This window comes from Coffea eugenioides, chromosome 10, assembly GCF_003713205.1.
Source record: "Coffea eugenioides isolate CCC68of chromosome 10, Ceug_1.0, whole genome shotgun sequence".
NCBI lineage: Eukaryota > Viridiplantae > Streptophyta > Magnoliopsida > Gentianales > Rubiaceae > Coffea > Coffea eugenioides.
The window spans coordinates 2,174,335-2,201,717 of NC_040044.1; the positions used below are offsets into that span (position 1 = coordinate 2,174,335).

Genomic DNA, 27,383 nt, shown 5'->3' on the forward strand with positions numbered 1-27,383 from the left:
AATATCCTTACAATTTTGCCAACTACACACTAGCTTGTAACTGTGTTAGAGTAAATGCTTCGACCCTTGAAAGTTGAAACTCTTCTCCGAAAGTTTTTTTTTTTTTTTTTCTTTTCTTTTGGTTCCTTTTGATTTTTGTCAAAAAAAAATATGAGGGGATTGAATGGTATTGATGAACGGCAAAAGAAACTAGTATGAAAGTCCTCTCCGGCACAAGCAGTTGATAGAGTAATCGACATTGGCTTTGAATTCGGATCACTTAGCACTTAATATTTAAAAGTAGTCACTCCACCACATATCAATTCTGTCTGAAATGTCGGCCTTAGCTGGGAAGGCTTCTGTAGAAGACGTGATGATGCACTTCTGGAAGTAGGGACTGCAATTTGGTACATGTCGTTGCTCGCTCAGAACTCCCCCTAATTGTGCTCTAAATTCTGCTATTGATAAAACACTTTTCAAGCTGTTTCCTCTTGGGACATAGCTCCTAACCTCATACAGCGTCGAAGATGCCCGTCAAATTCATGTCACCATCCTTTAAATTTTCTCGTCTGGAAGTCACTTGTCCGCACGTTCCAGTTCGACAATATCTTCAACAGCAGCAATCGGATGGCGGGGCGTAACGAACCACAAGAAAGATGAAGCGAGGAATCAAATAATTTTGGGGTTATCACTTTGGTTTTCTCCCCGTAGTGCACACCTTTTTCTTTTTTTTTTAAATAATTTATAAGTGAGAGGTTTTGAACCAAAAGTTCCTACTTGCAATTTCTCACGTCTTATCATCTTACTCAATCATTTGACTACTCGTGGTGCACTTTAACGAAGCCATGGTCATTTCTCTTCTTTTTTTTTTTTGATAGAATCACTCCGATCAGGATTGGAGTCTAAACATATTTCCGGAATCATAGACAGAGGGTTTCTTGCACATCCAAGACCTTTTGTTCGAAAATGCTCTATCCTTACCGACTGTTCTAATGAATGTTAGCACAATGCCATGGTCATTACCAGTAGGTGATATACACCGAGCTTTTCATTAATCACTTATGGCAAAATCTCTTTTCTTTTCCATTTTCTTGGGATCCTCTTCTTTTTGCTCCCCCACCCCCACAATAGATTTGGATAAATACAACTTGGCCCGGCTCCTTATTTTTTTGTTTCACGATCTCAACTTAATTTGATTAGTTTTACATTAAAATTCCTGTCTGTAGACTTCATTGATGGAAAATCATATGAACTACTCAAATGATGATGTGCTATCACAGTCCGTTGATCAATTAAATGGTCCAATTTTTAGTTGATGGTCCTCGCAACAGCTGGATTGATATCATATTAATTTCATTTCTCTACTGAATTTACAGTCATCATCAATTTACGAAGGACACACATATGATTATGAACACTCAATCAATAATATTTCTTTTTCCCTTTTAAATGAAGGACCATTTATTAATTTTCCCCTGTATAAAACCTACAGCCCTACAGGCATCGTTATCATCTAAACTTAAATGCAAAAGGGGTCGATTGAGATTGGAAGGCAGCAATAGTAAAATGGATGGAGAGATGCACGCACGTGCGCCTTCGACTCAAATTGACAGCGTATCTCACAGCACAAAGTCGCTTGTCCGGAGAGACCTGCCCGCAATTTGTTTGGTTAACTTAACGTTGTCCGGGACTTGAAAATATGCCCGAGTTTTCACTCTGTACGTACGGGAAGATGTATATATACACACACATATGTATCTAAAGCGAAGGGAAATTTTAACTACATGTTAGCTAGGCCTAGGCGTTTACTACTAAAAGTATATAGACTTGTAATTAAAGGGGCTGAAAAACAGAAAAGACATTTTCAATTGAGAGTACGTAGAAGATGGTGATCCCCGAAAAGGGCTATCTTATCTATCTTTTTTGCTTTTTATCAGCGGAAAAAAGAGTGAAAGTGGTTTGAAGCTCATTAGAGACGGAGGAGGTTATGAGGGCAAGAAGGAAAAACAAAAGAGAAACATTTTGATGCATGCACGAGAAGTATGTTTTTGGTTGCATTACCAGAAACGTAATTGCAAATTTTTTTGATAATGTCGATGCAATGAACCTTTCCTCAGCTCCTCCTACGTTGCCAAACACTTCAAACCTAAAACAAAAAACTTTTCCATATACAGGTAGGGCAGCAAGGTAAACAAACTTGGCCAATTCACAAGTGCTTTTCAGCTTCACTCCACTCAAAGACAATCGATCAACTCATGTTCCAAATTGGAGTTTGAAAGATATTTATTTCTAATAGAATAGAGTGTGTGATTGAATCATATCAAACAGTTTCAACATTGAGCAGGGAGTGCTAGTACTAACCATACTACCATTATGTGAACGCTGATCTAGAAAATTAACTATTACGTGAATATTACTGTAAGGTAATATCGATTTTACGTTTAAGTAGTGTCGAATTTATACTTTTAGATATCTCATTTCTTGTTCTTGGCTTTAAACACTAATAAGTAAATGTTGATTAAGAATTTGCTGAACGACAACAAGTGTATTTATAAGGAATTGAAATCTATAAGTAGGTAATTGAAATGTCAATTAAGCTACTTAATTCTCCAATCAAATTTTCTCATTGCCAATGATTTGTATTAAGTTGAAACAAAAAAAAAAAGTTATTTATATTGTGTTCTTCAATGTTTAAAACCCCTTCTAGCTCGATTAGATTACTACAAAGTGTGTGGATTAATTAAGCTATTGAGATCCACTAAAGCTTGGCACGGTGAAATCCCTTTGGTCCATAATCAACCACTCCAAATAATCAAGCAATATTGAATACGATCTACAGTGCTAAATGCAGGGGGCCCACGGTGCAGGTGGCGGGTGCAAATCCCGAAAGGACGAACTAATCAAGATGTATGGTACTGGGCCCCGATCCCCAGACCCAACCAATTCCACGTAGCCCATAAAACTCCCTCACCGAACCCACCCTCCAGCGTTAATTTAACGGACGTTCCTTGTAAAAAAGGCCGACCACCACCCCCGCACCCCACCCCAACCACAAACCCAACACAGCCCCCGCCAATCCCACGATTACATGAAGAGCACGTATCCGTCCCTCCATGCTCAAATGACCTTTAACAAGACGTTTTTGGTAGTGGTTCGCGGTGGTTCTTTTCGCCGTATGCTGTGGTGATGGTGGTTACTCTCAAGTCTAAAAAAAAAAATGTGATTTCTATAAAGTATAAACAACTCACATAATAAGCACACCCTTTCGAGAGAGTACTCGTTTGGCATTTGCCAATTTGTTGTTGGCTTTTGTTTTCTCCCAGAAATAGTCATACTTCAATATTTACTTTGAAGTACTATATAATATTCTCCTTTACGTATATTCTTTTTTGCAAACATCGGGGACGACGGGTATCGTAGAAATCAGAAGCTGGGTTGTGCTTTGTGTGTGGGAGACATCGAAACGTGAATGGGTTTTATCTTTAAGTAGAGTAAGCCCCCCTTGGCATCTGCGTTTTCTTATCTTTTTAATGTATAGTTTACTTTGTAAGGGTATGTGCTAATTATTATTGTCTGAATGTGAAAAAGTTGGATCTTTATCTCGTTCTGTCTCTGCATTGACTGAGTAAGATTTCTAATGTGACTGGTTTTGTTGGGCTGTTGAGAAAATTTTGGAGCAAAAGAAAGGATTTTGAAATGGCAATCACAACTGGGATGCGAAAATTTTGTGATTCCATTTGTTATTTGCACGGCATTATATCAACTACCCTTTTGATTCGCAAGTAATAAGGATTTTTATTTTAAAGTTTGAATAGTTCCTTTTCTTGATTTAAGTACACTGTTTCTTATCTTACAAGCACGCTTGCAGAAGTTGCTAGGTTTCTGAGTTTAATGAACACTACTGGTCACGGTGTTAACTGGAAAAAACTTGGAACTTGAGTGTTTCGCTTGGCTGTTTTTCGCAGGTTGAAGTGTGGAATGTGGTGTTTTGTGCAGGCCCTAAATTCTGTTCGTTGAAAATCTGAACTTTCAGACTCATCTTCAGGTAAAGAAAGGCTGAAAAAAGCTATCATCAAAAGAATCGTGGTTTTGTTTTTATTATTTCTGATTGGTGATGTCTTGCTGCTTTTGTTATAAATTTTGGGATGCGTGATTGACTTTTACTGATTTTGAATTGGATTTTGTGAAATTTGTTTGTGTGAAGAAAGATAAGAGTGTTTGGAGAATGTCGTTGAAGTCCATTTTTAGAGAGCTTAGGGGAATAAGCAGTGGCAGAGAGACTAAGTGGAGGAAGCAAGGGGAGAAGAAGTCTGTCCTAGGCTGCGGGAGATCACATATAGCTCCTGAAAGTCCACAACCATCCGTATTTGCAGTTGTTCAACAAAGTCGGTGGGCGAATTTGCCTATCGAGTTGCTTTTTGATATCATTCGCAGAGTTGAGTCCAGTGAGACCTCATGGCCTGCCAGAAGGGATGTGGTTGTTTGTGCTGCTGTTTGCCGGTCCTGGAGAGAAGTAACTAAGGAAGTTGTTAGGACTCCTGAGCAATGTGGCTTGCTCACCTTTCCCATGTCACTGAAGCAGGTAATCCGTCAGCATCAAAATTCTTTTATTTGTCTTTTGAGATCTGTCTGGTGTATTAGTTTCTAGCACATAGCAAGATTGAAGTACCATCCTGAATGTCCAAGGGCAAGGGTAACTAACAGTTCTTTTTTCTTCTGGGTGCTACCCTTTGTACTTCTATTAGCCTGGGCCAAGGGATTATCCAATCCAATGCTTTATCAGAAGAGAAAGAGGAACTTCGACATTTCGCTTGTATCTTGGATTGAGTCCTGGTAAATGATGCTATCCTCGCCTTAACAATTACTATTATTCTTCTTAATTTAAGGAACTTTATATGATTTGTCCTCCTTACTTTTTGCTTTATTGTGGAATTAACTGTCTTCCACATTTGAAGGATTTATCCATAACCCAATTTTTATTGGGCTTTATTTATTTTTCTTAGAACTGATAAATCAGATACTTACAGCATGCCTCCATCTATTTACTACATGAGCTGGTTATTTCGATGTTATAACAGCACTTTCAGGAAATGCTAGTAAACTGTTGTTAGCGGCTAAAAAGATTAGAAGAGCCACAAAGACTGATTTTGTGATATCCTATTCTGCTGATGATTATTCTCGAGCTAATGATTATTACGTTGGAAAGTTGAGGTTGGTTTTTTAAAATTTTCTTTTCTGGGTCATCCTTGATTTTTCTCATGCAACTAATTAGTTTCCTTTAATAGGTCCAATTTCCTTGGCACCAAGTTTATTGTGTACGACTCTTATCCTGCATGCAACTCTCCAGTCTCTTCAAGTGGCCAATCACATGTAAGGATCCCTTCAAAGAAGGTCCTGCCAAGGTTACCTCTTGGAAACTACAGTACAGCTTCTATATGCTATGAGCTGAATGTTCTTCGCACAAGAGGGCCAAGAAGAATGCATTGCACCATGCATTCAATTCCTGCATCTACACTTCAAGAAGGGGGTGCTACTCCAGCTCCAGAAGCATTTAGGAATTGCCTGGATGGAGAATCCTCTTCTTGTTCATTTGTAAAAGGGAGTACTCAAGAATCAACTTTCATTAAACTCCCTCTGCCCCCAGAATCAATTCAGAGCACTAAGAATCCACTGGTCTTGAGAAACAAGGCGCCTAGATGGCATGAGCAATTGCAATGCTGGTGCCTAAATTTCAAAGGGCGTGTTACTGTGGCCTCTGTCAAGAACTTTCAGCTGGTGGCAGCCATGAATCCATCCGAGATTATTCCAGTTGAAGAACAAGATAAGGTGATCCTACAATTTGGAAAGATTGGAAAGGATATCTTTACAATGGACTATCGATACCCCCTCTCTGCCTTCCAGGCCTTCGCAATCTGTTTAAGCAGCTTTGACACTAAACCAGCATGCGAGTAGTTGTACCATGTTGCTTTTTCCAAAGTTAGTTTTTGTGTGTAAATATACCAAAGGAAGCCTGTTTGAGCCTCGTCTTTAGATAGGACGATTATGTGTGAAAATCCAAACATTTATGTTCAGTTTTCAAATGTATCTGATCCTCGAAAGTGTAAGTTATCGTGATTTTATTTCCCAGAAGTCTGTAATGTTTTCAAAGTTATTGGAGTCTTACATTTTTAATGTTGCAAGTAGGATCTAACTTTAGATAAGATTGGCTAGTAGCTTTAACTGAGTCCTTTTGGGATTGGAGATTTATATGTAATTTTACTACCACAGAATATCCTTGTTTATAATGAATTCAACAACATAATGCAGGTAAAACCATATCATTCTGGAACCTATGACATCCTTACTACTATTTACTTTTGTTCGATTTAAAGAATGTCTTCACAGATACTATGAGGATTTTGTTCTGAATATGTGATGTATGCACATATATTTCATATGTATTAGCATGCTAGTATGGTGTTCAGGATATTGCTTGCTCAGAGAACATCAATGTTGTTCTCTTTACTCTTCTCCTTGCAGCCAACACGACAACCATGACGTCGAGGCTTCGCAGCATCCAAGTCAGAATCACTTGATTCCAGAAACAGGCCTCTGAGACATCTTCTTCTGACTGTAGGCTCATGAGTAAGTTTTTGGGAGGGGGTCATGTTGAATTCAGCCTTTCGTGTCTCAATGAGCTCTGGTTTTTGAGACGGCTTCTTTAATTCTGTTGGACAATGCGAGTGAATCAGGTGGACACCAGGATTTCCTTCCGTTATGGATGCGTTGAATAAAATTGAGTTGTTGATACCCTGTGCATTGCTGTTCACATATGCCTCTGATGCTTGATCTTCTTTGGCATTTGAGTTGTCAGATTGTCCATTGAAACTCTCCTCTCCATCAGTTGTTGCTTCGGTACTGTCATCAGGTTTGATCTTATAGCCTCTGCGAATGTGGATTGACCCTTCTTTCTTTGATGTGTCAAAGCCTACATGCATTGATGCTCCCCTATTTTCACCAGCAAGAGTGATTACACTGACTGGCCTGTCATCTATGGAGTGCTTGGAATCCCCAATAGCCATCTTATTAACAAGCTTTGAAATGTCGTCTCTGATCTCTTTGTGCAGGGACGTATGGTCTCCACTGGAGTTCCTTTGTTTCTGTTGACTGTCAGCCAACATGGTTTTGTTTCTTGGATGGGTGGTTGGTATTTTGTTTTCTTTACCATTAGAAGCAGATGTTGCTGTCATCTCCTTTCTGGCAATAGTCTTCTGTGCTTGTTCTGACTGAAATGGAATGGTAGATAGGTCTTTAGTCTGCACTGTCTGCCCCTGTTCCACCTTAAGGTCACTTCCTATATGCCTGGCTCTGTCATGTGCCTTGTCTTTAATGTCTTGCATGACTTCCTTCACCTCTTTGGGTTCCTCTGGTTTCATATCTTCAGAAAATGATTCAGGTTTACCATTGATAGTCGAAGAAGTTGATTTCTGTGTTACAACAGGTGTTTCTGGACCTTCAGTAGTAGTGAACACTTCTGCTGCTATTTTCCCTGATTCTTTTAAAGGCTGCTGTGTCATCTCATTGGGTTGAACACTGGTTTTAATTGGGGCTCGATCTTGAGAGTCATGAATGTTATCTGCAGGGACTGCTGTCTTTGGCTGAAATTCGAGAGGAAGTGATTCGGATACTGCTGATTTTGGTTCTTGTTTATCAGAGGGAGAAAACCCTTCAGTGGAACTGGCAGAAGATTGAGAGTTCTTCTTAGTTGGGCTTTGCTCTGTTTTCAGTGGAGAAGTGAGCTGGGTGGCAGCTGCTGTTGTAGGTTGCCGTTGAGCGGTTGTGCTAGATGGAGGAGGTGGAGATGTCTGGCCTGCCTGGATAGGGGCTAATGAAGGGGACCTGGGCTGTGTGGCTGTTTGGGGTGTTGATGGGAGCTGGGTTGATCTGCGAGATGGAGATGAGGGTAGAGATACAGCTTCTTGTTGAGGGGCTGCATGAGGTGGAGTCGAGGGCTGGGAAGGAGCTTGTGATGGAGTGTCTACACGAGAAAGAGACGCTGGCTGAGAAGGGACTCTGGGTTGAGTGATGGCAGGAGATGGTGATGAAGGCTGCGATTCAGTTCTGGATGTCTGAGATTGAGGAGGAGGGCCCTGTGCTGGGGCTACCGCTGGAGGCCTGTATGGTGGCCTTTCAGGTGCCTGTGGAGTGGGTGTCTGGGTAGGTCTTGTAGTTATCGTAGGCTGGGTAACTGTTGCTCTTTCAGCCGTTTGAGTAGTGGGAGCAGGGGTTGTGGTGGTGCTCGGCTGGGAAGGGATTTGGGTTTCAGCTGTTTGAGGCATTGCGGGGGGAGCGGCGGTAGAGATGGAGGGCTGGGGAGGGGCTTCGGTTGTTGCAGCTGTTTGTGGCGTGGTTGGGGGAGGGGTGATGGTGACGGAGGGCTGGGGAGGGGCTTCGGTTGTTGCAGCTGTTTGTGGCATGGTTGGGGGAGGGGTGGCAGTGACGGAGGGCTGGGGGGGGCTGGGGTTGCAGTTGTTTGTGGCATTGTTTGGGACGGGGTCGTAGCAGGAGTAGGTTGGGCAGGTGGCCTGGGGGAAAATGTTGGACGTGGGGGAGGTGCAGCTGATAACCAGGGAAGACGAAAGCGGAATGCTGGTCTTGGGTCTGCCATAGAGGTTTAAGGGAGTGACCTATGAAGTAAATAACTGAATTTTGAGGTCTAAGAGTTGGTTGCCTGGCATAAGGAGCGAAATGCAACATATATAGCTTCTCATATGATTCTTTGGAAAGTTTGTAAATACATTTGGTCTGCTTACTTGCCATTGTTTCCTTCTTTGCCTGCCTTGTCTGATTTCCTTCCTTAAACTGATTTTCCTTGGCAGATCAGCTAGCATCTTTTTCAGTAGGCCAATGAACTCACTCTTGGGAATTCATCACGGCATGTCTTTACAACTTTGTGGTGAGATCTTACGCTGTTTTATTTTCCTCTTCCTCTGGAGAGTAGATTAGCATATTCTTCTCTCGTTCTTGGCCAAACCCAACAGTTTGCGCCACATACATGTGAAACATGTGGGGAACTTTTTGTGTTGAGAACAACATTTTCTCTACTAATGCCAAGGTTTATTAATACTTGATTTATTAAAAAGAATAAAGAAATTTTTTATTTTTTTGGAAAAAAAAAAAGACATTGATCTATTCCTTTCTTGGAAAGAGTTTTAAGGAAATGGCATGTAATGCAAAGTCCATTTCATTGATCCATCAAACCTTATTATACTATGAGGAAAAAGCTTAAAAGATACAAAAAGAAAGGGAAATTTTGGACAAAAGAAACAATCAAACCAAAAGAGGAGACAGAAAACACAAGGGGTGACTTTTTACCTTTGGCAACAATAAGAAGCAAAGTAGCATGGGGCGTCAAAACAAAAATTGAACAAACGTAGCCTTCCTTAACATTTGTTGCTCAAGCAAAGAACAAAGAGGTATACCCCATGTAACGGCTTCATCATATTCTCAAATAGGACCAGCTTTGTTGCTCATGCAGATTGCTCCTGCACGACAAGGTATGTTCTATTTGTTGCTTGCCTTAGACTTGGCATGCCTGCACCAGCCACACCTATGATAAAACGTATGAAATTTGCACGTTCATCATCATTTGTATACACCCATCCACTGAAGTTTATAGAGCATCTTGCAATAAGTAGCAAGAATATTAATATATCCAGCAGCGTCAACAATTATCGCAACATTAAGGTCTCATGCATTCTCACTTCTTAGCATTCTATTAACTCTTTTTGTGGCAGAATCAACATGCTAGGTTTCCTACAAGCCATTAGATCTTACCAAGAAAAGCTATTAGGGCATTCACTTTTGAGGAGTACAACTGCAATGAAAAACAATCTCTTGCGACTTGGTTCCATCAGCTCTTATCTGACAGTTGAAGAGGGCACAAGGCCAGCGGAGGAGTCTTCACCCTTGCAACACAAAGGGTTGGAGAATGTAACAGTAGCAGAAGTACTAATGACAAAGGGAGGCGAAAAGGCTGGATCTTGGCTCAGCTGTCGCGCGGACGACACTGTATATGATGCTGTGAAGCAAGTCTGTGAAGCATCATTGCGCATAAATAATCTATTTCTTTACTCGTAATGGTAAATTAAGTGATTATTAACAGAGAAAAGCAATAATCTTGCAGATGGCACAAAATAATATTGGATCTTTGGTGGTTCTCAAACCAGGACAGCAACAACTCATCGCTGGCATTCTTACGGAGAGGGGTAATGGAATCTTTGCTGACTAGTATTACAAATTTCTTGCAAGTAATACATCTGCTAATGTGGAAGTAAATGGCAAACAGATTACTTGCGAAAGGTAGTTGTGCAGGATAGGTCATCTAAATACACAAGAGTCGGGGAGATCATGACTGATCAGGTGAATGCTTCCTTGTCCTCAATACTAAAATCTCCTAGATACCTTTAGCCATTTCTTTTCCATATGTGGTCTAAAATCTCCATCCTTTCAACAGGATAATTTAGTAACAGTGACGTCTGATACAAACATCCTCCACGCGATGCAACTCATGACCGGTAACTATTCTACTGATTGATTCAATTATATGCATGTGACACATCAAATGATACTAAAATATAATATCTCCTTAATGCTTGAAGAATGATTCAGAAAACAAAAATCATTCCATACTAGCAGCATTCGTGCATGCTTTTCCCAGACTGCAAAAAAATTTATGGATAACATTTTTTATGTGTTCCAGAAAACCACATACGACATGTCCCTGTCATAGATGGAAAGATCGCGGGAATGATATCCATTGTAGATGTTGTTCGAGCAGTGGTGGAGCAGCAAAGTGGAGATATGAAGCGGCTGAATGAATTCATTAGGGGTGAATACTATTAGCCATTGTATACAGGTGAAGCAAGCAGCAGGGACTCCTGAAATCAGCTGGGACTTCCAATGGCCAATTTTATCGTTGGTTTATCTCAATCGTGGACCAAAGATCAACAATGGCAGAGAAAATAAGAAGATAATCTTCATGTTTGTGTAATTTGATGGTCACTACAATGACCTGTAGTGATGATTTCTCGTCGTTTGCAAATCCCTTGACTGTTACAAATTACAATAGATGGCTTCCTACTCTCATATCTTCCTGAACCTTTCTTGATAGGAACGAGACTTGTACCACAGACGGCAAACATGCCTTTTCAAAGTATAACGTGTGAAAAAACTAGTCTGATGCCTTTTCAAAGATGTTATAATATTAAAAAAAAAAAACAGCAGAAAAAACTACAAAGTATACACCAATGATACAAGTGAGGTTAAGGACGCCTGCAGCACAATTCCAAACAGTAGCCGAGATAATGAACGGCAGGATTCTGCATTAAAATCATTTGGAGGACCATACCTTGGCATTACTTAGAATGCCAGATATAAAAGAACATGCTGGAGGAATTACAACGACAAAAGACATCTTGACTAGATTCCGAGAATCAGCAAAAGCGTTTAGCACTATCATAATTGACCACGTGCAAACTGCAAACAAAACATGAGTATCTGAAATTTTGCTAACTCTTTCTTTGCGTCTTGAGGCCTATGGTTGATGACATCATTGATATTTTGAGTGATTCAGGAACTGAAATTCCTTCAGCTTTCATCAACGCAAGCATCCTTTTAGCATCTTCAACAAATCCTCCATCATTGAGCCCCTGTATAATCCTCGTAAACCCTTCTTTCCCTAACTGATCCTTCTTAGCCTCCATGACTCCTAAAGCCTGAAGAGCCTTCTTCTCAATCCCAGCCCTCGAATACATCTCACAAAGGCTGATGTGAACATCAAAAGGAGGAGCCTCGCCCAGCTCGGCTATCTTATTCAATAATTGTTCGGCTTCATCAACCATTTGCAATTTACCTAACCAATCCACGAAAACAGAGTAAGTAGCAACCCCAGGCTCAAAGCCGTCCTTTTCCAGCTGCAACAGAAGATGCAAAGCTTTATCCAATAAATTCTTCCTCGCATAAGCAGCAATCATGCTAGCAGTGCACCTATCATCTGGCTTAAGTCCGAGTTTAATAATGTTTTCAAAATTTTGCCTCGCTTTATTAAGGTCACCAGTTTTTGCATATGCTTCAATAACCAATGTACAAGACTCCAAATTAGGCTGGATCCCAGCAAAATGCATACTGGAAGCAATTCTCTCAGCACCATTAACGTCACCAAGCAGAGAAAATGATTTAAGTAATGCCATATATATTTCCTCAGTTGGTTTGATATCCCATTTCTCCAGATCTCTCATTAATGACTCCCCTGACTTTGGTAGGCCAGCATTGATGTAGGACATGATCATTGAGTTGCATACCCTCATGTCTGGGTGTAATCCTTGATGCTTCAAGCTTTCAAATGCCTCTTCGGCACGGTCAAGGTTGCCTGCCTTACTGTACATGTGGACCAAAGTTGTTAATGTCAGAACGTCAGGTGAAATTCCATTTTCATTCATCTTCTTAAGAATTCTCTCAACATCTTCTGAGCGATTTTCACAAGCATGGGCATCAACCAGTTTTGAGTAGTCACGTATGTTTGCTTGGAAGGACTCTTCACCAAGTATAAGCTCTGCAATCTGAAGCAGTAATGTATCAGCAAACACCATATAACCAACCATGACAGCATAATAAAGAAGACGACTATGCCTCTGTTTTACTCCCACATCAAAGCACGAGTTTCATAAATCAGCTGAACAAAATAATGTCCCGATTTTGTAGCAGCACGACTTGTGATAAGACAAATTCAAACACCAACTCCATGTCAAGGAAATGCATTCTTTCATCTTATTATAATATTGGGCTGTGATATTTTCTGTCCTAAAGCACTAGAAGGTCATTTACAAGACTGCGAAAATGTGAGATAAAGTTTCCATCCTATGGTTAGGATTGAATTCCATATATTAGGGAACAGAAAGGATCAGGTAGCTCAGAAGAGTGTCTCCCTATGCAGAACTGCTCGTTCCCACAAAAGCTGTAAGAGACTTATATCCCCATATACCATGACTCCAATTAAACTATTGTGCTAAGTACCTAACCAACATGGCCCAAAGTTGAAAATCTAGTAAACTGAAGTTCATTTCCAGCTCAGAGAAAAGATTAAGAGGTCAATAAGGTTAGTGAAACATCATAGAATAATTAGTACCGTGCTGTCCCTATAGTCATATATAATGAACCAGGATGTTGGTCAAAATTCCCTTGATCTAGAGAAAAGATTAAGAGGTCAATAAGGTTAGTGAAACACCGTAGAATAATTAGTACCGTGCTGTCCCTATAGTCATATATAATGAACCAGGATGTTGGTCAAAATTATTTTGTAGGTATTATCCTTGAAGAAATTCTAGTTCATAACGGTCAGAATATGAAAAAGTCCTTAATAAGAAGACAAAGCAAGACTAAACTATGATGACAAATCAAGAACCTTGTAATGAATTGTTACACGTTGAAGGAAAAAAGTATGACCAAACCTTCAAGTATAAGCCTGTACTTCTTTCCTTCAATTTATCAAGCAAAGTAATCCAGTCAATCCTGCCAGGCTGAAGCAGCTCCACCCATTCAGCTAAAAGCTGAGATGGATCATCTTCGATTTGCAGAGAAAGAATTTTGTCCGTAAGAATTTTGCATTTCCCAGATATTGGCTGTGGTTCTTGAGGCAAAATAACTTCCTCAGTTCGATGAATTTTATCAGCCACTTCAGCCCACTTAGAATCTGATAAATCAAGACCATAAATCTTGTACTTCAACTTCCCATGTCTCTTGGGAAGTGTTACAACATTAGGCACCTCCTCATTCACACTATCATCTGAGCCAGCACCAAGAAAAACCCCGTCTTCCTCAGTAGCCCTGCTTTCTGATTTTACTTCTTCTTGACCTTCTTTAGCCTCCTCCTTTAACTTTTCCAAACCCTCGTAAAACTCAGTTTGCTCCATTTTCTCGCGAGCCCATTTGAACCTAAGCTCCCTAAGCATATCTCCTCTGATCCCAATTTCCCCTGCAAACCTACACATTTCTTTAACATCGTCAGACTGCAAAAATTTCTTCATCTTTTCCTTCTTCTGGGCTTTCTGCATATCTTCCAAAACCACTTGACTAACCTCCCAAACAGTTCTCCACAAATCTTCACTAAAATCTTCAGAAGGGGTGGCCGCAGCTGTCCCAGTCATTCCTTCAACACCACCTTTTTCCATTTCTGATACAACTTTCTCAACAATAATCAAAAGCATCGCATCGATTGTCTTCCTGTCACTTTCCGGATAAGCTTCAGAGAGCTTCCCCCGCATTATCCAAACAAACCTTGACAAGAACTCATTCGTAGCCTCATCTTCCTCTGATTCATCGTCTTTAGAAGAGGAATCCCTCAAAAGGGCTCCTTGAGAAGTGCTGATACATCTATTGAAAATCCAACTGGGCTGAACAAAGTTATCGACTTCAGCTCTTGTTGAATGATTTGATCGGTAGGCGAGGGAAGAAGAAGTACCGAAGTTGGTATTTCTGGAATTAAACAATGGTCGCGGTAAAGACGAAACTTTTCTGCGATTGAATTTTGATATGTTGTTGAATGTTTGCCTGCAAATGAGGTTCTTGAGATGCATCTCTAACCCTCCTCCCTCAGCTGTGGTGCGTTTGCTTTTGCTTTGGGAAGGATGACTTGGCTGAAAGGAGGTGAAGGGGTTTTAGGAGTCCAAAACCTTGGGTTACATTTTGGGAGCCTGCAAACCTTGGGCTCTCTTTTGGGTTACATTTTGCCACCGAAAGAACCTGCAAATCCAATAGAGTTTTGGATGGGTTGAGCCATTTCCCGGAGCGACGTTTCCTTCAAACCTATTTCACCACTTTTAGGACCCGTTTTACAAACAAACGAAAAATTTTAACAAAGAGAAAGAGACCAAAAGAAAATCAAAATAATGGTCGAAAATTTATTCTCTCTTTCCTTTTCATTTTCTTTGCTTTTAACTCCCTAGTTGACTGACGGTTGAGTTGAATAATCAAGATTAGAATTGACTGATTAATTTATAAATCTGATTTTTTCTTTTGTTAATGTTATGCAGAGAGGATGGGTTGGCATAATTGTTAGCGCAGTGCAACTACACTATGCAACACACGCCTCAAATTAGGCCAGCTTAACTCGACTTGATTTAGGCCGTGGATTGCTCTCTATGTGGAGTCCTTCTATTATATCTAGTTGTGCCTCTCTTTATAAGATTATTTCTATATTTTTCTTTTGATATAAGAGATTTACCATATCAACTTTTAATATAAATTTCAAAAATGTGTTCTGCATTCTTACTTGATTCGACCAAAATGGAGTATTTGAGCTTGACATAGCTTGTTTCAACTTAGTAGTTTTTTTTTAAAACTTAAATTAATTTATTTTCTCCTTTCCAAATTTTATTTTTGAAAAGATAGTCAAGTTTCATAGCATGAAACGAGAACCAAATTATTTTGGTACTCAAATTAAGCTAAGTGATAGGGCATAATTTGTGGTACATTTATAGGTATAAGTTGTTAGTTAATCATGTTATTTGAACTTTATCTTGAGTTGAAATTACTTAATTTTGCTCTTATATTGTTCTAATAGGTCAAAATCTCAATTGGAGAGAAAATGGCTAAAATGTGGTGCGGAGAAGTAATGGAAGAACAGGTTTGACAGGATTGACATGTTTCATATTTTTGGTGATAACTTGAGTTACACAAATTGGATTGAAATGATTCTTGATTCATCTTGAAACTAAGAGAATGCTCTCCAAATCTTATGAAGACATCAAAGTCTGGTTTTTACATTTTCATAGCCAAATATTCAAAATACTGGAGTATAGTTGCTCTGCGAAGTTCTTCTAACCAGTTAACAGTATTTTGGCCATATCTCAGCAACCAAACCTCCAAATGACTTGATTCTTTGGCGTTGGAAAGCTAATTCAAAGAGTTACAACTTTTATGTTTTAAGCAAGAGCTGATTCAACCTCAATGATAGAGACTTTTAGTCTTGAAGTGGATCTGCACGCGGATTTGAAACGATCTGTCCACTGTTCTTTAATAGATTGCGCCGATATTCATGCGGGAATTCTTCTGGTCAAGTCATCCAAAGGAACTCTAGCACCAGAGTTTAGGCCAGTGTTCATTGGAAAATGTGCAAAATTGTAGCTTTTTAGTTCCAATAAGCTCAATCCTACCCCGTTTTGGATACTATTTTAAGAAACTATAAATAGGAGCTATTTTGGACCTTTTTAGGGGTGGAAAACATTAGTCTAAATTAGTTTTAATATCTTTTCATAATTTATTCTTGAGAGATCAAGATCAAACTGAGGCGAATCAATAGAGTACGCTAGGAGAAGATTGGAGTAAGCAATTGAGAAATTTTCTTATTCTGTTTCTTATCTTTGTAGTAACTCTTTGAATTCGTAGTTTTAATTTCCAAATCATGTTGAACTAAATTGTCTCTAGGGTTAGTTTTATGAAGAAATTTGATTAATGTTTCTAGTTTAATCTCGTGCCTTCTTCTGTGATTTATCTATCCTGATTTAATTACATGTTTATGTTTAGCCACCATAGATATGCTCTTAGGGTTTGTATTGAATTGAGAAGGGAGATACAGCCGTGCACTAGATAGATAAACATGTTTAATCTAATCATGAGAGTAGGTTAAAATTTGTATGACGCACTTATATTACCAAAGTTTTTAAAGGGTTTAATTGAATACTTGCAATCTCGAGAGAGACATAGGATTTAATTAGGCATATTTTAGATGTATCAAGAGAAAATCTAAAATACAATTATGTGATGCATTCATGGTTTATTGAGAAATTAACTAAATAATTGACTCAAAATCTGAATTAAAACCTGAAATCCTAGACTCGCATCTATTGTTTTCTCACCACTACTCTATTTGAATTAATTATTTCTTTATTGTTTAGTTAGAAAAAACCATTCCTTGAATTCAGATTTTGTTATTTTAGAATAATTAAAGTAAAAATTTAACTTGTCCTTATGGTTCGACCCAAAAATACTCCAAATAAATTATTATTACGATCGACCCTGTGCACTTGTAGAAATTGTTGATCACTAAGCTCAATTATTGCTTGTCCGAATTTGATTTGTCTATTAATCAAACTAAACATGAACAATATTTTATATTTAGTAAAATTTCATATTGAATTAGTATTTAGCTCGATTAGTATAATATTTAAAATTTACGTATAAGAAGGTTTAAACTACTCGAGCTCACTTGAGTTCCATTGAATTAAAGGGTTAAATACCAAAAACCCCCCTGTGGTTTGACTAATGTTCACTTTACCTCAGTTCCCTATGGTTTGGGAACTTACAATTTAACTCCCTGTCGTTTCAACTAAAGTGAAAGTCTAACAGAAAACATCTATAATAACGGTATTTCTGTCAAACTTTCACTTTAAGTGAAACGACAGGGAATTAAATTGTAGATTTTCAAACCATAGGGAGATAAAGTGTACATTTGGCAAATCACTGGGGAGTTTTTGGCATTTTACCCATTCTCAAATGCACGAAACATTCTTCTAAGGGTTTGACTTATAGAGGGGCAATTTAGACATTTTCCTTTCAGACTTTAGTTTAAATGTTTTCCGTCAGACTTTTACTTTAGTTGAAACGATGGAAAATCAAATTGTAGATTTCCAAACCATAAGGAGGTAAAGTGAACATTAGTCAAACCACATGAGGGTTTTTGGTATTTAACCCTTGAATAAAATTCACTTTACTTTAGCTAATTAAGATACAAGTCAAATTTAAATCCAATTTCAAGCTCGTGCAAGTAAATAAACAAACTTGAGTATTCTATTCTAGTGTTGGACCTGATTAAGTGGACCAAGATTTCGATCGAAAAGTCAACAGAGTCTGGAACAAGTTTACATTTGCAATGCCACCATATATTTTTGTATGGTCTCGGACTCATTTGACAACACTTGTGGTGCGCTTATTTTATGCAATGCATGTGTTGGATTCTTTATTCTTCTAAGATTTACGGAGTAGAACATGTAGCATTCATGGAAGTACTCTACTGTCCCAATGGTCAAGCTCACAAAGAACGTTTAATCTACTTCACAATTCCATTCATTGCCTCAAACCCTCAAAAATGAGTTTAGGACTGGATCATGTGTCTCACGCATTCTTCTGAAGTAGAAAGCTACTACTCTTTTTTTTTTTTTTTTTAAACTTTGTCTTTGTGTGCCTCTAGCAAATATTCTTGTACATATACTGGATAGTCATGGTATATTTCGACAATTAAATTTAGAATCACATATTCTTGAAAAGAACAGTTTCTAGCAACTGGCCTAATTTTTCAAAATTTTCCTTCTCGTAGGACAAATTGGTTCACATGGTAATCAAAAGTTAGGCAGGAGACCGAAACAATTTAAGGGAGAAAAAACATCGGATCCCATAGGATTTATGGGAGATCAAAAGGGTGAATAAACGAAGCATAATTCTCGGCAATGCAAAATGCAAAAGAATCTTCACCTCTACTTGTTTGATTCTGTGCCAAGTACTTCAAGTTGAAGCAATGACCAAAGAATTGCGTGATCCATGGTCAGCACTTCAATTAAAGAGCTCATAAATGATAAAACTGGGTGATGAGCTATGTACAATTCAAGATTCCCATGCCAAGCAATTTTTCCTTGCAAGCTTTATGGAGATAGTTGATTGGAATTATATGCATTTGTCCTCAAAACTGTGACGACATTAGTGATGGTTACTGTGTGGTCTGTAATCAGACCGTTAAACACTCACTTTGTCCTTCTCCTTTAAAAGACTTGGAGTTTTTCTCATTTAATTATCGCGTAAAAAGAGTGATCGTGACAATGCTTGATTAAAACTTTTGTCACAGAGAGGTTTTTTTTTTTTTTTGCATTTTTTTTTTGTGTGGTGGGGTAAAAGACTGTGTGAAATGAAACTAGGTTGATGCCCTAAAGTTTTTGGAGTCCATTTAACTTCCCATCAAAGGAAATGGAAGAAGCAAAAACCGGAGAAACATAATTCTCAGTTCTTGATGGAGTACAAGTGAAGAGGGCTCAAGTTATATATATATGTTATATGTGCAACCACAAATATTGAACAGCACACACGTTTGACCCCAAGAGACAAGAGGCCTTTATGAGGGACATGAGAACTTTCACTCATCTCTAATTAACTAACGTTTTTATTTATTGTGCGATACTAAATTGACGTCCCATCTGCTAAAGGAAAGAATGTCTACCACCGCAAAGGTTGGTTCACAAACATCATCATATTTTTTCTATCTCCTTATCTTTTGGAACATTTCATCACCAAAATATCCCTTTAGCTTGTGTGTTGATTCAACCATTAGAGATCTTTGTTCCCAAATAAAAAATTCCCCTTTCTTTTCAGAGATTCTCTTGCAGTGTGGCATTCAAGCTTTTCTTGGCATATCTCACCATCAATGGACCACGTTTTCGGGGTAAGTTTGGACTTCTCCTGCACGTGAGAAAGTCGTCTTTTTGAGGTTTTTGCAATGCTACGCGTTCTTACGAGCATGGTATCATACAAGAAAAGAGGGACTTAATCCAACTAAAAGTGGATCAGCACCATATCACTAGAATTCTGACTTTTGAATAAAGGCTTCCCGCAAACATCCTCCAATTGTTGTAACTTATAACCAAACTTCCAATCATACGGAGGGGATCTTGGGGCCGAAGATCACACCAGTTCCTAAGGTAAAAAGGGAGAAAATCTAAAGGATTAAAGATGATAAGGATTCTTGATATAAGGGAGCAAACGCATTCTGCATTGCAGATTCCTATCTCAAATTTTCCTGAATATTACCTGTGCGAAAGAGAAGGGCCCTCCACCCTGCATGTGGGCAGGAACTCAAAACCGCAGGACCCAATTAGCAAGTGGTCTAAAAAGGGAATTCCACCCCTTCCTCCCTTTTTGGAGAATTTCCCATGTTCCCCTGCACAGTAAACGGCGACTATGGAGATCTCATTGTCTCTCAATCGCTTGATTTCATTTTCAGAAGTTCCTCATAATGGTCCTAGGCTCCTAGCGAGCTGGATGATAATCCACAAATAAAAAGTCTGGAGTTGGATGTCGACCTCTCTCATTATTGATAACACATATACATGTATCATGGCCCCTCGAGAGGAAAACAAGAAAAGTGGCTACAGAAAAGTCTTGAACATCTGCATATATAATGGTACATGTGGTCAGCAGTTGGGAATTCTAACTGCAGCCAACCCCTCTTCCCTAGAACAGAAAAAAACAGAACAATAATTTCTTTTGGTGTCGTTAAAGGGCTATCATTTATAAATGCAACGTCCTATCAGATTGGAGAGCAAGAATCCTGGTTTTCCAACAGAGAATTGCCTGTACGCTAAAGTCTGTTATCCACAATATTATGTTAAGATGTCTACATGAATCAATTGTCTTGAACTGAAAGTAGTCTTGAGGGGAACACCAAGTTACTAGGAAATACTTTGCTGTCTAACTGGTTATCTCTTTAATGGACTAGAGTCAAGATTTTAGTGAAGACATCAGTGCAGAAGAAGCTTTCCGCTGGTTACACTCAGGGCACATAATAGTCATTTTATGGTTCGGTTTACCACAGATATAGCTATCATGTGATTTGTGATATGCAACTAGCAAAGAGTCGGTTTCATTCGTTAAGCTAAGGTTGGATAAAGAGATTAGTGGCTCATAAATTGGCTGAGTCTACAGCTGATTCTGAGATGTGGTGGTGAGATCCACCTTCTTTTGTTGATTCTGTCGTATGTTTTATTTTATCCCAAAAGAAAAAAAAGTCGAACATGGCCACGTATGAGCCTGGTTGATATGAGAATTGACTTGTTCTTCTTATGGGCGTCTAGGCGGGATTAGGCTGCTGTCAAGATCATCAAGAATCCAATTGTGATTTAAAGGCGCTTGTGTTGTATTGTCAAAATACCACGCCTTTGAAAGCTGACGCTCGGAAAGAGAAATTTCAGAACTTTGAAAGTCGACTCGGAGGCTCCAGTCAAGAGAACCGAATTTCTAGCCAATAGCCTAGAAGATCACCACACACACACACACAACCCCTCCCCAAAAAAACAAAAAAAAATACAGCTTAATGAGGATTTGTCCACTCAAGATGCGATCACCTTCAGCTTCAAGGAGTAACTCTTCTACATCTCGATTTTGATCCATCAGTCTTAAGAAATCTAGCATCTATTAAATCGGTCCAATTGGCCCAAACGTTTCCACTAGAACAGTCGCTTCAATCATCAGCAATCACAATAAACAGGACCTGCAATGTGCCAGTGTACCATTTATTATCTCCCTGGTCGGCAAGCATATATGAGGCACCTGAGCTTAACTAAATCAGGATACCAAATCCAATCTGCTCACTTTTCTGATGCCCTTATATCTTTCTCAACAGAAGCCAAAGAATCTCAGGAAAGGATTAACATAACTTGCCAATTTTACTACTACAAGTTGTGCAATGACCACCCGCCATCTCCAGCACAAAGACGACGTGTATATGAGGTGATCTTGTTTATGGAATGTGGAAACACTTGCTTAACAGCAACGTAACAAAATTCTAATTGTCTTGTTGAATTTAGTTATTGAAGTACTGTGTCAATTCATGCAGTTAGAACTGAGGTCGCATCTTAGATTTAATGCCCTATTTGCTCGTGATCAACTTAGCATAGTACGGAATCATATTCCAGTTTAAGCAGAAGTGTAGCTAGACATTGGAGATCACAGTAAAACGAATCTAAGGTGGATCCTGATCAGATTGAGCAAGGGGGCAAAGGCAAAGAACTGGTACTTAAAAGCAGGATAGCACCGTCAGGTACACTGGACCTCCTGTGCCCATATTAGATTTCAAGAATCACAAAAAGCAAGCAAATGTAAGAGTAACAGTAGAGTGTCATTCATTGGTCCAGTCGTGCTAATTGTTAATTCTTTCACAGTTCTGTCTGAGACCAACGTCCAACGGTCGAAGGTTGCTAAAATAGCTCTACAACAGGACAAAGTATATGATATACAGGTAAAAATATCAGTAAGAAACTGAAATTTCGCTTCAAGTATTGAGGGTTTTGCTGAATTATAGGGGAGAAGCTAACATCCCATTTCTAGATATGATAAAAAAATAGGCAGATGACATCAACCTGCGGCTGTCCAACTTGTGTAAGGGCTGCAGACCTGTTACCTCAGCTGATCAGAGGAGAAAAACAAAAAACTCCATCAATGGAGCAAACTCTGGACTGAAGCTCTTGGAATGTTGCTCAAAACATGATAAAACACCATTTCCAAGTCCGAGTAACCAATACAAGCACCAATCACGGAGAAATTGAGGGAAAGATAAACCATATTTCAAAGAAGGAGCGGCTACGTGTAATATCCTTAATCTTTTCCTTCTTCTGCAACTGCAGGACAACAGCTCCTGCAAATACTAGCCAAACTTGAAAATTAAAATGCCAAGAAATTGTATTCTGGTTGAGTATTTAAGAAGATAACATATATGGATGGACAAGATAAGATAAGAGTTCCATTTATCTCGCCATCCCTTTGTGGATGCACTGTCTTTAGACATATGCTCACTGGTTAGAAGATGTAGACAAATATAAGGTGAAGTATTCTATCATTGACCAAAAAGAAAAACAAGATTGCCCTCCAATTCCAATATACTGCCATTGGTATAGAGAAGTGCTATCCAAGAAGTACCAAATTATGTCAGAACAAATAGAAGACGTTTACCATTTCTTTTTCCCGTACACGTTTTTTGTGACAATTTCATATGGTTTTACTATCAATATAAGTGATAGTTGTAAATAGATAAAATGTCCCATATCAATATGTCAAGGAATTCCAGCCAGCGTTCATTTGTCAATTGGTTTTTAGATGGAACAATCTAAACTTGACCACGTATAAGTATCATGAGGTTTGGAGATACATGTTCCATATAATACAAAAGAGATGGTATACCATAAATAATGCTTTAATAATAATCTATGTAATTTTACTTGCCGACCTGCAATCTCCCCTTTTTTTTTGGGGGGGTTTGGGGGAAGAAGAGGGAAAGGGCCCAAGTTTGATTCCCTTGTTGTCGACAATTCTATCGTAATTAGTAGGTTAGGAATTTGGGGATCTAATCCCCACAGCTGGGAGTGAGCTCCTCAGATAATCCACTTGCTGATGATATTATAAAAGACAAGAAAATGACTTTTCACGATTTGGAAAAAAAGCTTTGGCTTCCGATGCCCTTCATGTATTCTCCTCCACCTCTTTCGCCCTCTTGGCCCTGCGGCATGTTGTGGTTCCTAAGCACGCGAATCCCCATCTTGGTCTCTACCTCTCTCCATCTCCAATAGAAATTTGCCCAAAAAAAAAAAGAAAGAAAGAAAAGAAAAACCATTTATTCTCCAACTTGCTGCAACCCACCACCTTTGAGCTTTGCCTCCAGTTTATAAGGAGCTAGAATAGAACTTGCTTCTCCATAACATCCTCTCTTGACTTCCAAGTCTTTTTCCCTTGCCCCCTTTTTGGTTTCATCCCATAATAATCCCATTTCTTGCCTTTGTCTTTTGGAGTATTCCCTCGGAGAATTCCATCTATATATACTTGTAACCAAGTCTCCTACTCTCTTCAGTCTGCAATGGCATCCAGTTCCATGACATCTTCGCGCAGCTCTTCTCAGTCCTGGACTGCAAAGCAGAACAAGCAATTTGAGGAGGCCTTGGCTACCTATGACAAGGACACTCCTGATCGCTGGTATAACATCGCCAGGGCCGTGGGTGGAAAATCAGAAGAGGAAGTCAGGAGGCACTATGAGGTCCTTGTAAAGGACATCATGCAAATAGAATCAGACCAAGTTCCCTTGCCTAACTACAGGTCCATGGCAAGCAATGGCAGAGGATATGCTAACGAGCAGAGGTAATTCCTGATCACTGATGTTCTTGCCCCCCCTTGCACATTTTCCAGGTATTCTCCATGCAATCTGCATCGTAATGCATCTCAATTATGTGTTGTTGAATCTTTGAGCTCGCTCATTGCATTCACTTTCTTGAAAAAATCAAGCATGGTAATTAATTACAAGTTACAACTTCTCGCTGTGTGTGTTTTAAGCTTGAATTCTTTCCACATTAAGTTCAACCGCTTCTTTCATTTCATTGTTGAAGCATGACAAGTGCATTTAGATCAACATTAATTTAAAAAAAAAAAAACAGGATGATACGTTTCCATCATCTAAGCCAAATGGAATACTGTCAATACAAGCAATATGTCCCTAGATATCGACAATAAGACATGCATTGTTAAAATCTTTGGAGAGCTTTCCATCTCTGGTTGCTTTTTTGGCCAAGTGTTCCATTTCTGGTAAAGTTAAGAATTGTCTCCAAAGACTTTTCTATACCATCCGTTCAAATAAATAAATAAGCAAACAGATTACCCCTGCCAACCTGATTTCTTGATATTTTATTAACATCTACGTAATTGGTTCAGGTTTCCTACAAGAATCCACATGAAATTTAATCTTACTCGTTTTGGAGCACATGCACATGGTCCTACTCCACAAATTCGCCCACCTCACTATACGGAAAACATACATATAGTTTAATGCTAGTTTCTGGTCTCAGTAAGAATTCTCACGTGATTCCAAACAAAATTGAAGTTAAATCCTGACATCCCTTGATAAATTTTCAATAATCCCAAGACTTGCTCGAGAGGTACAGCATTTCTTGGACCAAGCACATAAGGCAGTTTCGTTCATCTGCTAGAAGGATCATGATCAATTTCGTGCTGACGATAATAAGCATGTTTAATTTGGTTTGCCATACATCGTATTCTTCTGTAACCGAAGATAACGACTTTCTTTTAGTTGTACGACATTTTTGAGACATTAACCTTTCCCGAGGAAATTTAAAATTTTATCTGAACAGTTAAATAATGTGGTGAATATGCTGTCTCTCCCTCCTAATAGTTTATTGGTGGTTTGACCTAGAGATAAGAAGATATCGCAGGATAAAGTGACAGATGAGGTCAATCTATTAATCTTGTGGGCCGAAAGTTTATACGCAATTAGAACTAGTATATGTACCGGGAAAATTAATTTTAAGCAAGTGCCAGCATCCATTCTTACTCTTTTATTGTCTGACCTCATTCTATCTAACTTTCTTTCTTCTAGTACCTAACGTGATATTATTGAAAAGTTGGATGATAGCGTGAGGAGTAAGAATGAGTATTATTCAATAATAAGACATTTAAGAACGACTACGATACATGCAATACATACATACATATACATATAGGTGACAGACATTTTTTATTTCACTAATTAAGCTGTTTCCTTGGACAGGCTTTTGAAGAATCTAAAGCTACAGTAGAGTTCAAAACTTAGAGCATATCAAGGCACAGTGCAGTCAGAAATGTGGTGTAAGAAAAAGCAGATGCTTCATTCAGAAATCCTGAATTTGTGTTGTGGTGTTTTTTGTCTTCTGTTCAGCTGTACTTACCAAGTGTTAACTATAAAATAGATAGGTCCCAGGTGTGCAAAACAGAACTGCCAATTGTGCAAAAGGCATCATGTGTATTACTATTATCCATCTACGTCTACGTTAATGCAGTCTTGTTCTTCTTCTTCTGTGTTGTATAACTATAACAACCTTTCTTGTCCGGTATTTGAAATTCTAACAGAACAATGATCAAAAAGCAAAGAAGAAAAAAAAAAAAAAAAACCCAATCAAAAGCAGAGTGCAGAATATACTGATCAAATGATAAGATGGGCTTCGACCGTCATCTTCACCAGAGGAAGAAGTCCTTTGGAGGATACGGTACAGTTGTAAACCATTAAAAGATGCGAAAAGGGCAGGAAAATTTAGGTTTACATAAAAAGAGAATCACGGAATTTGGTGCGCAAATTAGGCAGCAAGTAGACCTACGCCTACACTACGTTGGAATTGACTGAAGAAGCTCTTGGCAGTTGGCTCTTGCGTTCGATAAGAAGATGCTGTTTTGGCGGCGTTATTTTTGGTATATAACAAAAGCTTCAAAGGGAAAATAGGTATCCCAGGTGGAGATGCGGGATATCGATCCCCGTACCTCTCGCATGCTAAGCGAGCGCTCTACCATCTGAGCTACATCCCCGTTGGTGTCGGTCCGTCATACTTGTACCTCAAACGCGAACATAGATTTGCTGATATTCTCGTACGATGCTGAGGGTATAGGGAGAGGACTTTTCCGGCTCGTCCTGCGTGCGAGCGAGCGCGTTAGCTGCCTTTGCCTGATTCAGTGACAATTTTTGACTTCCTCTGAGGTTGTGCTGCGGCTCAGCAGCGTTGAACAAACCCAATACCATAAATACAAGAAAAAGGGTTATAAAAAAGATGAAATGAACATAAACAAATCACAAATCATTAAACATAAACAAATCACATGTTTTTTTTTAATCTTTTCTCATTTCCTTTATGAGTATTTTATTCAAAAAAAAAAAAACAAGCGTCCGATGCATGCATATAGATGTCAAATAAGTTGAAATTGTACAGGAAATCGTAGTAGTCAGAATTTTGATTTACGGAGTAGCGTACAACTAATAGGTAAAGAATTTTGACAAAAAAAAAAAAAGGTAAAGCAGTTGGCCTGTATTTGTATTTTTGTTTTTCCGGAATATAATTATTGACTAATTGCCAATAGTTGGCCATGTGAAATTGTCAATTAATTTACTACCATACATAAATATAATTGGCCACGTGAAATTGTCAATATACACTTGTTTACTGCTACAAGTCTACAACTAACGTTACAACGCCGCCCCATTTTCGGGCAAATGATAGTGGTCCAGACCTTCCTCTTTTTTTTTTTTTTTTTTTTTTATCATCAACATCACGATTGTTGTCATCATCAATTTCAGCATTCATAATCAGACGACCATCCAATTTGGACAAGCAAAACCCTCTTCGACCGCAGGCTGGCGCAAAAGCTCAAACCATCAAATTAATGACTTCCCATGTTCATCACACAACATCATCATCATCCGATGACAGCAAGCAAACCGCCATACATTCCTTCCTCCCCATATATCATAAACCGCAATTAAATCTATGGCTCCATTTGGCATCATTGACTCCTCAACCCTCGATCCTCTTCTTCACTTGCGCCGTCCATCGTGACACTGAGGTGCAAAAGTAGGAATATTCGAGTTCTCTGCAGTTACAGCAGGTGCAATCGCAGAGGATATTTGACCGTTTGGATCGATCGAGTTCAGCTCGAGCTCGAGCTCGAGCTCGATCTAATCTGAACCCACAACTTAGAATTCCAATGATGCACGGTGCACCACCACCCTTGACCCCGGGCCAAAAGGAGCCAAAGCTCCAATTCATGAATTGCAATGATGGCTGGTTGAAGTTCGTTGGTGGGGTCCAGGA

General features: G+C 39.0%; 5 protein-coding genes and 1 non-coding gene across 7 annotated transcripts; 3 read left to right on the forward strand and 3 right to left on the reverse strand.

Moving 5' to 3' along the window:
* Positions 1–3,023: 3,023 nt before the first annotated feature.
* LOC113749960 (tubby-like F-box protein 5) lies at positions 3,024–6,143 on the forward strand. Of its 2 annotated transcripts, none has more exons than XM_027293849.1 (6): positions 3,024–3,470; positions 3,945–4,024; positions 4,184–4,561; positions 4,725–4,812; positions 5,058–5,190; positions 5,265–6,143. In XM_027293849.1, the coding sequence occupies exons 3-6, from the start codon at positions 4,205–4,207 to the stop codon at positions 5,929–5,931; spliced, it is 1,245 nt and encodes a 414-aa protein (XP_027149650.1). In that variant the 5' UTR covers positions 3,024–3,470; positions 3,945–4,024; positions 4,184–4,204; the 3' UTR covers positions 5,932–6,143. The 2 variants fall into 2 exon arrangements, with proteins under 2 accessions (XP_027149650.1, XP_027149651.1); XM_027293850.1 differs by having other exon boundaries at positions 4,188–4,561.
* Positions 6,144–6,237: 94 nt separating this feature from the next.
* On the reverse strand, positions 6,238–8,718 carry LOC113749959 (mucin-2-like). Its single transcript, XM_027293848.1, has one exon. It carries the CDS (start codon positions 8,433–8,435, stop codon positions 6,456–6,458), a length of 1,980 nt encoding a protein of 659 aa, XP_027149649.1. The 5' UTR covers positions 8,436–8,718; the 3' UTR covers positions 6,238–6,455.
* A 715-nt stretch (positions 8,719–9,433) lies between these two features.
* LOC113748947 (CBS domain-containing protein CBSX3, mitochondrial-like) lies at positions 9,434–11,172 on the forward strand. Its single transcript, XM_027292553.1, has 6 exons — positions 9,434–9,515; positions 9,756–10,050; positions 10,145–10,226; positions 10,307–10,380; positions 10,475–10,535; positions 10,721–11,172. The coding sequence occupies exons 2-6, from the start codon at positions 9,763–9,765 to the stop codon at positions 10,861–10,863; spliced, it is 648 nt and encodes a 215-aa protein (XP_027148354.1). The 5' UTR covers positions 9,434–9,515; positions 9,756–9,762; the 3' UTR covers positions 10,864–11,172.
* Positions 11,173–11,322: 150 nt separating this feature from the next.
* LOC113748946 lies at positions 11,323–14,658 on the reverse strand. Its single transcript, XM_027292552.1, has 2 exons — positions 13,467–14,658; positions 11,323–12,578 (listed from the first exon to the last, which is right to left on the reverse strand). The coding sequence occupies exons 1-2, from the start codon at positions 14,589–14,591 to the stop codon at positions 11,529–11,531; spliced, it is 2,175 nt and encodes a 724-aa protein (XP_027148353.1). The 5' UTR covers positions 14,592–14,658; the 3' UTR covers positions 11,323–11,528.
* Positions 14,659–23,289: 8,631 nt separating this feature from the next.
* LOC113749499 (protein RADIALIS-like 3) lies at positions 23,290–25,604 on the forward strand. Its single transcript, XM_027293255.1, has 2 exons — positions 23,290–23,898; positions 25,319–25,604. Exons 1-2 carry the CDS (start codon positions 23,621–23,623, stop codon positions 25,344–25,346), a joined length of 306 nt encoding a protein of 101 aa, XP_027149056.1. The 5' UTR covers positions 23,290–23,620; the 3' UTR covers positions 25,347–25,604.
* A 429-nt stretch (positions 25,605–26,033) lies between these two features.
* Positions 26,034–26,106, reverse strand: TRNAA-AGC. The gene has a single exon. It is a non-coding gene; the product is annotated as a tRNA-Ala (tRNA).
* Between the last annotated feature and the right edge of the window lie 1,277 nt (positions 26,107–27,383).

Coding starts and splice junctions, on each gene's coding strand:
- LOC113748946 (XM_027292552.1), bottom strand. CDS start 14,591: ATGCATCTCAAGAACCTCATTTGCAGGCAAACATTCAACAACATATCA. Junction 12,579..13,466: donor GTACAGGCTTATACTTGAAG/GTTTGGTCATAC, acceptor TTACTGCTTCAG/ATTGCAGAGCTTATACTTGG.
- LOC113749960 (XM_027293849.1), top strand. CDS start 4,205: ATGTCGTTGAAGTCCATTTTTAGAGAGCTTAGGGGAATAAGCAGTGGC. Junction 4,813..5,057: donor GTATCTTGGATTGAGTCCTG/GTAAATGATGCT, acceptor ATGTTATAACAG/CACTTTCAGGAAATGCTAGT. Junction 5,191..5,264: donor TATTACGTTGGAAAGTTGAG/GTTGGTTTTTTA, acceptor TTCCTTTAATAG/GTCCAATTTCCTTGGCACCA.
- LOC113749499 (XM_027293255.1), top strand. CDS start 23,621: ATGGCATCCAGTTCCATGACATCTTCGCGCAGCTCTTCTCAGTCCTGG. Junction 23,899..25,318: donor GGATATGCTAACGAGCAGAG/GTAATTCCTGAT, acceptor TTCCTTGGACAG/GCTTTTGAAGAATCTAAAGC.
- LOC113748947 (XM_027292553.1), top strand. CDS start 9,763: ATGCTAGGTTTCCTACAAGCCATTAGATCTTACCAAGAAAAGCTATTA. Junction 10,227..10,306: donor TGGCATTCTTACGGAGAGGG/GTAATGGAATCT, acceptor AATGGCAAACAG/ATTACTTGCGAAAGGTAGTT. Junction 10,381..10,474: donor GGGAGATCATGACTGATCAG/GTGAATGCTTCC, acceptor TCCTTTCAACAG/GATAATTTAGTAACAGTGAC.
- LOC113749959 (XM_027293848.1), bottom strand. CDS start 8,435: ATGCCACAAACAGCTGCAACAACCGAAGCCCCTCCCCAGCCCTCCGTC.